The sequence below is a fragment of the Polyergus mexicanus genome, unplaced genomic scaffold (genome assembly GCF_030449975.1).
Source record: "Polyergus mexicanus isolate NDT 795.1 unplaced genomic scaffold, iyPolMexi1.0 SCAF_12, whole genome shotgun sequence".
NCBI lineage: Eukaryota > Metazoa > Arthropoda > Insecta > Hymenoptera > Formicidae > Polyergus > Polyergus mexicanus.
Window position 1 is genome coordinate 3,384,026 of NW_027223332.1, and position 14,790 is coordinate 3,398,815.

At 31.9% G+C, this 14,790-nt stretch overlaps 1 protein-coding gene across 5 annotated transcripts in view; it reads left to right on the plus strand.

The window, feature by feature from the left end:
- Window positions 1–14,790, plus strand: part of Fife (regulating synaptic membrane exocytosis protein fife) — a 281,898-nt gene that overhangs the window by 52,031 nt on the left and 215,077 nt on the right. For all 5 annotated transcript variants that reach the window (XM_070304866.1, XM_070304868.1, XM_070304869.1 and 2 more), the window contains exon 2: window positions 5,780–6,119. In XM_070304866.1, coding sequence (XP_070160967.1) covers window positions 6,081–6,119 — 39 coding nt within the window. In that variant the 5' untranslated portion in view covers window positions 5,780–6,080. The remainder of the gene's footprint in view (window positions 1–5,779; window positions 6,120–14,790) is intronic.

Sequence of the window (14,790 nt, forward strand, 5' to 3'; positions counted from 1 at the left end):
AACATACGCACTTCAGAATACACTTACACATATTAAAATGCAATGATTATTCCAATGAGCTGTATATAATCCATGCGATATATTTTATAAATCATTAAAATATTTATATTTTAATGTAATAATATATCTCATTCGGCTGTAAAACAGCCATTGGAATGTGTACCTCTCGCCATTTGAGCCGAGTAAATATTTGTACTGATGTACTTTACCATTTATTGTAAACTCGGTTAAATAAAGACGTTATTATTATTATTATCATAACAATAAAATTGCGTGTCACATTAGTTTAATGAGAAATCCATAAAATTATTAATACTATAATCAAAATTAAAATTCAAAATATATATGTATCATGACATGGATATTAGGAATAGTTGTATAACGCGATATCTTTATACGTTTATAAAAGGAAGTTCGTGTAATCATTATAAATGTTGAGAACATATCTCTATTTAGCTTAATATATCGTTAAATATAAATAATATAAAATATATTTAAAATATTTTTATTAGTTGTATAATATTTTAGTTGTAAAATCATGTGTGTATATATATTATTTTTGTGCAACAGTTTATTGACGTTTTAAAAACATAGATTATATTATTTATACAATAGTATTTTCTAAACATTTATAAATGAGATCTTTTTCATAAATTATATACGTTTTCAATAAACGTTTTTTCGATTACATAAATATACGATTTTAAGGAATAAAATAGACATAGATACATTCTAAAAATTAAATCTTTCTTTTCGTATACTCGTATACTATTTTTCAACGTATAAAATTCGTTTTGTATTATAAAAACATAATAAAAACGGATATCATTATCGTATATTATATGATCATATAAAAACCATAAAAATTAAAACGTTTATCTGGTATACTTATACCACTTTTATACTAATTCTACGTTTAATAAACGCTTAATATACCATCATGTGTTTATTGGGAAATTCAGATATTGTATTGAGTGTTCAGAAATCGGACAAATAATTATCCGAAAAAAGTTAAAATTATCCGTTTATTGTCTACTTAAGATATGGAGTTTAATATTTATATAAATAAAATTTTAATTTTTATGAATTTTTTAATCATTATCAATTTCTTAAACTTGTAAATAATTTATAAAATAGCGATGTTAATTAGATAACAAAAAATTGTTTAATAGTTCCCATTTTTATATAAAAGCAAAAATTTGATAATAATTTTTTAATATGCAAAATGCTTCAAATTTAATAGATAAACTTGGAGAATATATAAAGACATCCAAGAGAGACGAGAAAAAACTCGTTGCAATTGCGTAAATTCACAATTTTTTTTCTTATCTCTTTTGGATGTTTTTATATGTTCTCAAAGTTTATGTATTAAATTTAAAGCGTTTTGCATATTTGTAGCAATGTATTTAAATATTACAAATACATTGCACCGTAACATTACTGTAGTCTTACATTGAAATATTTCTGAGGGCGGACATTTCAACGTTGCCGCAGGCTTGCAGTAACATTGCAGAAACATTTCGCAACTTTTATGCAATATTACAATGTTTCAATGTAAGATCTATGCAACGTTTTTGCAATCTTTCGGTGCTGTATGGGCAGATACACTAGTCTCCCAATCATTCATGAAAGAAAAATATTGCGACTATCGGAGAATTAAAATATTTAATATTAATTTAGGTCAAAATTTATACCCTTAATGCATGTTTATGTCTCCGATATTGTCCATTTATTGCTCATATTTTATGCAGCGTGTACATAATCATGTAACATTAGGCGAAAATTCTAAGCCCAAGGCAATAACGAATTTCGGCGACAATGACGCGCTTAGTGTGATGCTGAAACACGGCAGCGTCGCGTTAATTCCGTCGAGCAGAATGGTTAACGCAGCCATTTACATCGCAATTACTATGATTCACGCAGCCATGAAAACCGGTTGCAACCGAAATTTGTCTTACCGCACGACAGATTAATTGCCCGGTCCACAGAATGCGGAAGAGAGTGAACGCGGCTTTCAAAGCGTGAGACCGCGCCGGATTCCTACCTGTATGAAATCATGATCGCAAGATCAAAAGTTGAAGCTGGTCAAGTTTGCCAAACGGCCGTGGTGCCATGGCGGCAAATGTCTAATCGATACTTGATAAAATGATTTTGCGGATTCAAAAAACTTTAACGTTGAATATTTTTTATGATAAAAATATGTAATTAGTCTCTCACGAATTGTTTTATTTTATCGATGACTTACAGGAGGATCATTTTTATTGATCATATAGAAATGATATCATTGCAAATTTCATAAATTAATTACGTAAAAGAGAAAAGAGAGTCTATGAAGACGTATTAATTCAAATTTGTTATTTAATATTATTAGTTATCGATAGCAAGCGTTTAAGATAATAATTTAATCACGATTAATTGCGGGGATAGAAACACAAGTACAGATTGTGTTCATTACAAGTATCTCATTATTATATCAAACATTATTGATTACATCAGGCAGAAACATGTATGTATGAAATAGAATGTGTAAGCACGTCATATATAGGTTTGTATAAATTTATTATTAGTTTCGATAACTTCAGCAGCGTTAGAGTTTGAATTCGTGATTACAGTACCGTAGTGATCAACTACGCTAGGGAATTAAGGGTCTTCAGTTGGCGCGCGGATGATTTCCTTGATTGAAATTACAGCTAATGAGAAGAAGTACGTATATTGTAGAGTGTCGTGCGTTAATTAAATTTAACGAACTTTGTTTTGATACATCTTCTGTTTTGCAATTTCCGGTAAGAAATTTGATTTTTAACGACTTCAAGTCGCGCAATTTCAAACACATTAGTCGCATAACTACATTTTATATTCCTCTATCTTAAATTACAATCGCTCATGTTGCCGAATAGAGCTGCCTAGTTAAAACTTTTCTTTGTATTTTTATTAATATTGTACGAATGAATTATGCTGTTTCTGCTCACCAAGACTAATAATTATCTTAAATGTGGAAAAGCGATGTTTTTTTTTTATTCATGCAACTGTATTATTAGTTTCAGATACTGTGACGTTTTCAAATTTAGATATTCGTATTTATAAATCTGTCATCAGTTATACTTGAGAGAATTAAGGATCTTTTGACGTGTACTGCGCTTTTCAATAATTGAAAATACTAAACGTTGAAATACATAAATATTGAATTGTTCTTTTGTATGACTTCATGCAGATTCGATGCGACTGTATGGAATTTCATAGAGCATGAAATATAAATCAGGTCAAGCAAGTTTCTCTCTCTTACTTTTTCAAAATAACAATTCAATTTTTTATAAGAAATTTGCGCTTTCCGGAATAAAAATTAATTTTCGTTAATAATACAAGCAAAAAAAAAAAGAAGAAAAAAAACCGGAACGAGACTAATCGTTTCTTATAGGTTTTTGGACGCTGAACACGAGCCCGGTTCCGAAATTGCTCCATCACATCAGAATTTTGAGAAATTTGCAATTAAAGTTGCAAAAAGGGCTATTTTCACGAACTTTGTCATATTATAGCTACAATATGTGATGTGCTGGAGAAGTTTTATTACAATCAAAATAAAGTATGTTGTTAGGACTTTCAACCCTCAGAAAGAATTTTCGGTGTCGGTTATAGTTAATAAGATATCCATGACTATATGGGATATATTGCAGAAGTTAGCTGTGACTTAGATCATTGACGATTTACCAAATAGTTTTCAATTATTGAAACTTAAAAGTTTTGTAGATCGCTAAACACGAATTCAATGTCAAAATTGTCAAATCCAAAATAGTGGAGTCAATATAGCTAATGTCAAAACTTAAAAGATGTTTAGACTGCAATCTAAATATTTTAAGTCCGCCATTTTGAATTTGACAATTTTGACATTCAATTCGTATTCAGCGATCTAAAAAACTCTTAGGTTTAAATAATAATTGAAAGCTATTTGGTAAATCGTCAATGATCTAAGTCACAGCTAACTTCTGCAATACATCCCATATTTAACCATGGACATCTTATTAACCGACACCAAAAATTCCTTTTGAGGGTTGAAAGTCCTAACAACATACTTTATTTTGATTGTAATAAAGTTTCTCTAGCACATTACATGAGAAATCATATGTTTTGGCATTTTCAATTATTTAATTTTTTGATAACACATCAACAAACAAATAAACAAAAAAACGGGATTAGTTATTTCTTATAGGTTTTTAGATGCTAGACATGAATCTGATTCCGAAATTGTTCCATCACGTCAGAATTTTGAAAAGTTTGCAATTAAAGTTGCAAAAAAGGGCTATTTTCATTACCTTTGTCATATTATAGCTATAATATGTGATATGCTGAAGAACACATAATGGAGAAGTTCTATTGCAATCAAAATAAAGTATGTTGTTAGGATTTTCAACTCCTAAAAGGAATTTTTCGTTAATAAGATATCCATGGTTAAATATAGGTTATGTTGCAGAAATTAGCTGTGACTTAGATTACTGACGTTTTACCAAATAGCTTTCAATTATATTTATTTAAACTTAAGAGTTTTTTTAGATCGCTGAATTCAAAGTCAAAATTGTCAAATTCAAAATAGTGTCAAAACTTGACATCAGCTAAAAAAATGTTTAGATTGCAATCTAAATATTTGAGTCCACCATTTTGAATTTGACAATTTTGACATTGGATTCGTATTCAGCAATCTAAAAAACTCTTGAGCTTAAATAATAATTAAAAGTTATTTGGTAAATCGTCAATGATGACCTAAGTCATATCTAACCTTCACAATATACTTTTACATATTTAATCATGGACATCTTATTAACCATAACCGATATCAAAAATTCTTTTTAAGGGTTGAAAATCTTAACAACACACTTTATTTTGTATTTATTGTAATAAAACATCTTCAATATTGTCATATATTGTAGCTATAACATAACAAAGTTCGTAAAAAGAGCTTTTTTTGCAACTTTAATTGCAAATTTTTCAAAATTCTGACGAGATGGAACAATTTTAAAACCGAATTCGTGTTTAGCGTCTAAAAACCTATAAAAAACGATTAGTCCCGTTCCGATGTTTGAAAAAAAGTTTTTGTTGAACGGTGTAATAGATTAAAAAGGAAGATTATATCATCTTATCATCATTTTAAAATAATATAATTGCATTAAAGTGTCAAAGTATATGTTTTAGAAATTAAACCATTAATGTGATGATTTTCGTATATCCATAATTTTGCCTCTAAATTTTTGTTTAAAAAAATTGAAATTAATCATCAAGTGCATGCGCTTGCTCTTAGCAATTATTAACATCGTGTGCGCAACGAAACAAAGCCAGATATTAATTTACGCTGGTAAATATTTGTTTGTCTAAACTTTCTAACGAGGTTAGGTTCGGTCAAACATTCCTTTCAAAGCAGCTAACATTAAGCTGCGACAGCACTGTTTGCAAACGACAAAGTGATATGGCACGAGAACTCTGCGAACCCCCCCCCCCCCCTTCCTATATCTCTCTTTTAAAATACAAAATCTACTTATTGCGCTCGGAATAAACTCTGAAAATAATTACGAAATGTAGAACATTCAACGGGGACAATTATGGAATGTATTATCGAGGCTCATAATTCAAAGAAGGAGCGAATATATATCGTGTCCATCATTTATCATTTAAGCATAAAATATCGAATTATAATGCGTACATTATAGACTATGGCCTCGATTATATACGAGCATTTTTACTCCAAACCCGTCACATTCGCACGTCATTAAACTAGTTGACATGTGGTTTCCAGAATACACGACAACGCACCACAGGCTCCTACGTCACTTTGAGAGCTGGTGATAACAATCGTGGGAGATGATCTCGCGGCAGGAGGGCGAGCCGCACGGCTCCAGTTGTCATCAAACAAGATTCTACACTTCTGTCGCAGGCATGTTGTGAGTCAAGATACACGATTGTGAATCAGCAACAGACCACGGATCTTTATGCCGGCAGTCAACATCGATCAGCAGGAAGTGACGAGAGACGCGATTGGGACTTAGGGATCCCTTGTTTCCTTTATTAAGAATAAGCGGGATCGAAAAGCCATCAGGATGTTTAGCAACAACGCACTAAAATCCTTTATGAAGAAGGTAAGTATATCGTTCCATATGGAATTTTTTCAGATCAATTTTTATTAAGCGATTGCGAAATGATTTTGTCCGTGAAATTTTTATTACGTTATTTATCCAAACTCGACGCATCGCTTTCGAACACGAATTTGATGAGAGTAGCGTTGAATTTAAATAAAAAAAAAAAATTGTTACCTTTTAACATGATATTAATATGTAACGGTGAAAAAATGACGCTGCTCAGATCTATAGTAAAATACAGATTACCCATGATGCTAATTGTCAAAGATTCCGCGGTATAATTGCATTCCACATACATTCGATGATCGTCATATGAATTTCATTCATACTCGTGATTAGAATACGAATGAAAATTGCATCACATCACGTCACGATCTCCAATCGAGTTTTTTTAGACGTGACGAAATGTAAAGTCATGCAGATGTGAATTATACACTAAAACGTCCGTAATTACATCATGCGATCCGAGCCGCACGGGTTGCACGGCAAGAGATCTGCATAAATCGAATCAGGATAGAAAATTCTCGGTAATCGATAGATCGTGCTCGGAGTACGCGGCTGGTTATTTAACGACCGGTTTCATCCTGGCAAATATCTGCGGCACATCGAATATTCAACAGTTGGCATCGATCCCGTTGAAAATACGGAGCGCCCGAAACGGACGATCCCAATATCTGTCCAGACCAAACCTGTGCACCCAAGATCCCGAGACTCTCAGGCGCGATTTTAAGATATATAGGTACAACGAACTTGGTCTTTCGATCAATGGCAATGTAAAGCATTTATTCGTGTGCAAATCGGTCGTCATACAAGTCACACTTTAGAATTGTAAATTTCCCCTCAACATAGCTATTTTCGTTCTCTCGGTCAGCGAGAGCTATTCCATTTGGCGTTAATCGTGCCATGTAATCTGATCATTCGCATAATTAAATAGTAAAAGTCTGCGTTTTAATGTCACGATGTTACAATATATGCCATTTCATATAATGGTGTGAGATATATTTAAAATTGAATATTAAAATTTATTGATATTGAAATTAATATTGTTATATTGCGTCACAATCATAAATATCAAATATTTGATATATCAAATAGCGTGATAGGTTAAAGTGAGATGAGAAATCATATGTTTTGGCATTTTCAATTATTTAATTTTTTGATAACACATCAACAAAAAAAAAAAAAAACGGGACTAGTTATTTTTTATAGGTTTTTGGATGCTGAACATGAATCCGATTCCGAAATTGTTCCATCATGTCAGAATTTTGAAAAGTTTGCAATTAAAATTGCAAAAAAGGGCTATTTTCACAAACTTTGTCATATTATAGCTATAATATGTGATATGCTGAAGAACACATAATGAAGAATTTATTGCAATCAAATTAAAGTATGTTGTTAGCATTTTCAACTCTCAAAAGAAATTTTTGGTTAATAATCCATGATTAAATATAGGTTATGTTGCTAAAATTAGCTGTGACTTAGATTACTGACCAAATAGCTTTCAATTATATTTATTTAAACTTAAGAGTTCTTTTAGATTGCTGAATACGGATTTAATGTCAAAATTGTCAAATTCAAAATAGTGGACTCAAATAGCTCATATAGCTGATGTCAAAATTTAAAAAAATTGTTTAGATTGCAATCTAAATATTTGAGTCCACCATTTTGAATTTGACAATTTTGACATTGGATTCGTATTGAGCGACCTAAAAAACTCTTAAGCTTAAATAATAATTAAAAGTTATTTGGTAAATTGTCAATGACCTAAGTCACATCTAACCTTCACAATATACTTTTACATATTTAACCATGGACATCTTATTAACCATAACCGACATCAAAAATTCTTTTTAAGGGTTGAAAATCTTAACAACACACTTTATTTTGTATTTATTGTAATAAAACTTCTCCAGCACGTCATATATTGTAGCTATAACATAACAAAGTTCGTGAAGATAGCCCTTTTTTGCAACTTTAATTGCAAATTTTTCAAAATTCTGACATGATGGTGCAATTTTGAAACCAATTTCGTGTTCAGCGTCCAAGAACCTATAAAAAACGACTAATCCCGGTGTTCGAAAAAAATTATTTTTTTTTGAACGGTGTAATAGTTACATAAAAAAAAGATAGAAAAGTGTAAGAATCTTTTTTTTTATTTTTATCATTAATAAATCGATATAATCGATTAAGTTTATTTGCTTTGAATATTCGTTATAAAGTGAATTAATTCAATTGTTGTGCTAAAAAGAATAACTTGGCGACAAATTCGTTATTAAAAGATGTAAAAAGGATAAAACAACTCGCGCTCGCGACACGTGTACTCATGACACAAGGATTATGTCCTTGATCTTTTTGCGTATAAACCATTTCTTTACGCACCCGCGCGTACTTTCTGTGTGTGGGTGTGCGTGCGTGTGTGGTGTGCGCGCGCGCGCGCGCGTGTGTGTACCATATGCGTGCTTCTCTGTAGAAAATCTCTTTGCGCCACGTCCGCGCTTTTCCAAAAGCAGCCTGATGAGATAAAAGCTTTCGCACACTGTGTTTCTCTCAGCAGTTGCCGCTGAAAATGTTTATACGTTAGTCCTCTCATGTGCCTTCTACGTTCTCGGGTTTACGATAGCTTTGAAGCTCGAAAAATATTTCACTTTATTTGACTCTCATAATTTTGGGACTTTCAATTTAATTAGCACGCTATCTACTTGAATAATAAAAATATCTACAAAATCGAAAATAATTACACACACATATTATACTTATACCATAATATATTATTTTTTGTAATAAATAATTCACGTTGCTGGAGATGTTTTTGCATAATTTTAATTAAAATTATGTCCAGTCGTCGCTATTGTCATAGGTACGGAATTTCCCATAATATTTCACTGGATATTTAATGCCATACGGTTCGCTGTTTTTAATTGCTCGCATTGCGCATTGAATACTTTCTCTATCTTCTCTTAAATATTTAACATAAACTTGATTCTATTTTATTCGACGCTTTTTTCGCTTTTGTCTCTTTCGCGGCTTGTAGAATTACGCATTAAGCAAAATTTTGCACAGATACTCTTCGTCATCACTCTTATTCATTCCGTTCTTAATATTTTCTCGCATTCCGATCTATGATACTATTAAAATTAAATTATTCTGTATTTTATGAAGAATTTGCATTAAAGCGCTCCAAACATTAATTTTCGCAATATCCAAAAGAATGCAAATGTTTATTTTAATTATTAATACACTCTTGTAATAGAAGAGGGTAATTATTTACTATAACGGACCCAGCTCCAATCACGTTGACCTTGATATATGTTGTCAAGGACATAATCCTGAGTAACTTTTCCTTATAACTTAATCGGCGGTCATTGTTTATTAAAAAGTTATTAACAAATAAAGTTTGAAAAATAAAATATTAATTTTTACATAAGTTTGCAATTTCCACGCAAGAAACGAGGTCCATCTGCATCAGAACCCTGATTTAAATGTGAAACAAGGTCTTTACATAATTAATATAATATTAGAAAAAATCAGTACATATAGGAATCAAAAATTTTATTTATTCTACAGTTGCAAACGTACTGTTTTCATCTAAGAGATACAATGTTGCCATTATTTCAAAAAATTTACGTATTCGTTCACAATATTGATATTTACGTTTACCATAAATATAAACTCAGCCATATATTTATATTTTTATTATTGTTAACATAGTTTCGTGAAACTAGATGACTTTCCACGTGAAACAAGGTCGATTTCAACACATTCTCTGTTTACAGGACGAAACACAACAATAAAGGGGGGGACTCACTACGTTCATGCATAAACTTTCCCATTCTCACAACAATTTTGGACTAAACCTTGTTTCGCATTGTAAAGTATATACATGAATACAGTGCGTTCCGCCCCCCTCCCCCCTTAATCCAAATCAAATTTTAGTTTTAAATCAGAAATAGGTTTGGGTTAGGTTATATCTTCCGGAAGTGGAGTCCCCCCGCAGGGGGACGGAACCCACTACATCCACGCATACACTTTCCCATTCACACAACAATTCTGGGCTGAACCTCGTTTTGCATTGTAAAGTATATGCATGGATACAGTGGGTTCCGCCCCCCCTGCGGGGGGGCTCCACTTCCGGAAGATATAACCTAATCCAAACCTGTTTCTTATTTAAAACAAAAATTTGGTGTGGATTACGTCGTATAACTTAAACCAAATTTTTGTTTCGAATCCAACTTAAACTTTAAATATCTCAAAAATTATAAGAGACCGCCGATTAAGTTATAAGAAAAAGTTATTCAGGATTAAGTCCTTGACAACATATATCAAGGTCAACGTGATTGGAGCTGGGTCCGTTACAGTAAATAATTACCTTTTATTCTAAACAATCTTGATGTTCAATTTATTTTTTTTTTTATAAATTTTCTTTCCAACCTTTTCATAAAAATTTCGTACTCCATTTGGATATTGAGAAGAACATCATGTGTGCGCTACCCTCGCTTTTTACGGTTGTGTTTTTTCTCACCTCTTACACGAATGGTCCAGCCGATCTCTGGCGTGCAGGAGAAATACGGCTGTATTTATCGGTTATTTCAAAATTTATCGAGCCCATGGCGCGAGATTATTTATTTGCTCCCCGATGGCCTCAATATTCGGCAATGGCCTTAAAGGTCGATCGTGATACGGCCGGGAGGTACGCTTTTTATAGCTGCGATACCCCTTCTTGACGATTCGTCTCGAACACCGCCATTACTTTCATCGCCGGCGCAGGATCTGACGCCGTCAAGATTACATAGGAGATCAGACAGTTTTATATTTCACTGATTCTGTATTAATATTGTATAACGCGCGTATAAAAATACCGCGCGCGTACATAAGGCTTTGCGAAGAGATGCCTAATATGCGATGAGTGAAATACAAAAAAAATGTGCACTGTTCAATATTCCTTCCACGTCCAGACATATTCGATAACGGAAATATTACTTCGATATTTTTCGTGCTACATTATTATATATTAAAATTTTTCATATATTTTGTACACTTTTTTCATTCGCAGAATTCGATCATTACAAAAATAAGAAAATTGCAATCAGAAATCGCAAAGAATATCGAGCTGAGATTTTTGTCTCGAAATTGTGATGGTTCTACTAGAAAAATTATTTCGTAGACGACTTTATGGTATCGCGTTATTTTCAATTGCTGGCAATATTCCGCGGCTTCATTTAAAATTTCTTCAAAATGCCAAACATACATCGACGTCAAAGTAGCATATAATCTTGTTAAAAGCATACTTCCCTCAGTCATTTTTATTCCCGTTTTTTTTTGCGGAATCAGAATCTTCAACTTCTTCCCGGTGTCTCTCTTCTCTTTAGCGAGGGTGTGAAATTCGCTCGACGTATCATTAAATCTTTGAGCCTCCTCGCCTTCCATGCCTCATCGATCTTACGCGATCTCGGCAATAAAGCAAACTTTTATTAACAAACTTTCGCGATAAAGTTGTATCAGTGAAAACGAACGGACCGTCCACAACCTGTCATTTCCAGCACGACACTGTCTCGATGTGTGTATGTGTGTGTGTGTGTGTGTGTGTGTGTGTGTGTGTGTGTGTGTGTACGAAGGCTCGTTCTTTCAGAAAAATATCACGAAAGTCGAACTCTGATCTTTGTGATTTCCTCGACAAAAAAATTTTCCACCAACTCGCGTTTCCTTGTAACGCAGACAAGAAACTCGAGCAACTTGGAAACGGATACGAAAGGTCGGGATCTTGTGGGAGGCGGAAAGGTTCCAATCTTTTGACATCGCGGAAATTCTACGGAAAATATGCTGCACCCACGTACGCGCATTTTCTTGATTATGCGATCATGCCTAATATAGTATTTTTAGATAGTAATGTATTGCTGCGCGTGATTATTATAGCCATTGCTATAGGAATACTTGTTGCTGGGACAGCGTTTTTTATTTCGTTATTTCTCTACGACACTTACTGCGATATCCAGTTCTTTATCTATCTACGAACTAATCTTGTTACACTTACATATTATATCGTTTATGTTAATAAGTAATTTGTATAATTTGCATAAACTAAAATATTTGTTTAAAGCGTTTAATGCACATATCCTATGCAATAATCCTTTTATTCACGCCGAAGCTGGTTCAAGATTAATCGACAAGATATCTATTCAAATTTTGTGAAAAAAATTTCCTGATCTTTCAAGTATTTTTGTTCAAATTTCCAAGTAACGAGAATATTTAAAAATTTTTTGATGCAATCCCTAAAATAGGTTTTTTTTTATTGGACACGTTTTTTAATACATATGAAGGAAAAATACAAAGCCACTTAAGTTTCATGTGTTTGATTTACAAATGTACTGAGAAAAGACTAAATACTTTTCGTTCAGATAAAAGTTTTTAGCAGAATTTTTTTCATTTTCTATAACTAACAGTTAAAATAACGAATATGTACTGTATATCAATGTTGGGCGAAATTTATTTTAAATAAGAAATAAAAAGATAACGAATTAATTAATTATTTATTATTCGCGGATAATGAAGAAATTAAATTTATTCGTTCAAAATTTTTTTATAAAAAAACGAATCATCAATCGACTTTTATTTAAATTTGAAGGCCGTGATGTTTGGTTCAAATCTAAAGCCGAAAAATTTTTAACTTGTAGAATTTTTTTTTATTTTCTATAATTAAAAATTAAAATAACGAATATGTACTTTATATCAATGTTGGGCGAAATTTATTTTAAATAAGAAATAAAAAGATAACGAATTAATTAATTATTTATTATTTGCGGATAATGAAGAAATAAAATTTATTCCTTATTCACAAAATTTTTAAATAAAAAAACGAATCGTCAATCGACTTTTATTTAAATTTGAATGCCGTGATGTTTAGTTTAAATCTAAAGCCGAAAACCCAAAGCCACCGCGAGTGTTGCTGTTTTTGTCATCCTCAATGTCCATGATCACAATAGAAAAAAAAAAAAAAATATCACCAATAAAATAAAATTAATAAATGATTTGCAGGTGGAAACTTTAAACCGTTGTGTAACGCTGTTGTGGTTAGACCGAAAGAAATAACGCTAATGATCTTTATTTGATGACTTCTGGACTAACTAGCTAGATTTTCTAACACCTAAGTGTCACTTTAAGTATATTAACCTAATAAAAAAATTGAAAATGATTATGAAATATTAGATTTTCTTAAAGATTAAATAAAATATTTGATATTTGATTAAATAAAATATTTCTTTGGATTCAAAGAAATTATTTAAAAAATTGTTATATAAAAAAATATTTATATATTTTAATTATTTATATAAAAAAGTAATTTTTAGTTCAAATAAAAAATAAAAAATAAATAACGAATAATAAGTTCTCTTTTTTTGAATAACAAATAAATAACAAATTGAAATCAGATAACAAATAAATGAATAACGATTAACCAAATATTCGTTATTCATTATTCAAGTATAAAAATTTATTTGAATAACTCCCAACACTGCTGTATATTCAATGTATTAAAATATATTTTAAACTTATAATTCACAACTTGATTTATTGGCGGATTGTCCCCAATCTACAATATAAAGCTGCTTACAGTATAAAATTATCAAAGAGAATTAAAAAAAAAATTCCCTCAGTCTCAATAACATTCCAGGAGAATTCCTTTTTTTTAGATACAAAAAAAGTCATTGAGAATTAAAGGTTTTCCATGTTTTTCCAGGAAATAGAAACCCTGTATCGAATTAGGTCAATATTGTTACTTGACTTTCAATGCTACGTTTCTAATCTAGAGATTGTCTTACCGAGAGTCGTACTCCTACGAGAGAGAGAGAGGGAAGAGGGCAACCTCTTTTTTCGCTGGAACAGTACATTTTCCTGAACGTATATTGGTACAGAAAAGTCTTTTTTACACACTATTTACAGCGTTATATAGAGACTATCGCGGAATAGCGCTCGTCGGCATCGTTATTGCTGCCACGTGGCCACTCAAGTTTGACAAGCAATTTCATTAACGATCATCTTAGCGAGAGATGGGGCTGATCTATTCTTTAATTCAACGGTGATGCGATTATTCACATTTCTGTACGTGAGTCGGAATAAACTGTTGGCGTGTCATGTGAGAACGGACGATGAGATGAGCCGTTGCGTTTTAACGTGCAATTCATCATCGTGATCATTGAGAATATACAATTTGATGAAACTTTTTAATGATGTTACATTTCGTGTGATCGCACTCTTATGAATAAATGAAAGCGTCATATCGCATGAGAGAGCGACAAAAGCTCCTCGAAAGAAGTCTCGACATGAAATTAACTAGTAAGATATAATTGAGAAAACCTTATTTACATTTTCGCGACCATTTTTTTATAAATTACGCAGTATCAACAGCTTGCCATCAAAGTGGGTCGCGTTAGAACTAACTCTTTCAAAAACGTCAAAAAAGAAGCAAGCACTCCCATACAGCACCGCAAGATTGCAACAACATTGCAGCAACATTTTTCTGCAAGATTGCAACATTGCAGAAACATTACGAAATGTTGCTGCAACGTTGTTATGATATTGCAGAAACAGTAAAATGTCCGCCTACAGAAATATTGCAATATAATATTGCAGCAACATAGCAATATAATATATATGCAATGCTTTATGTATATTTATCGAC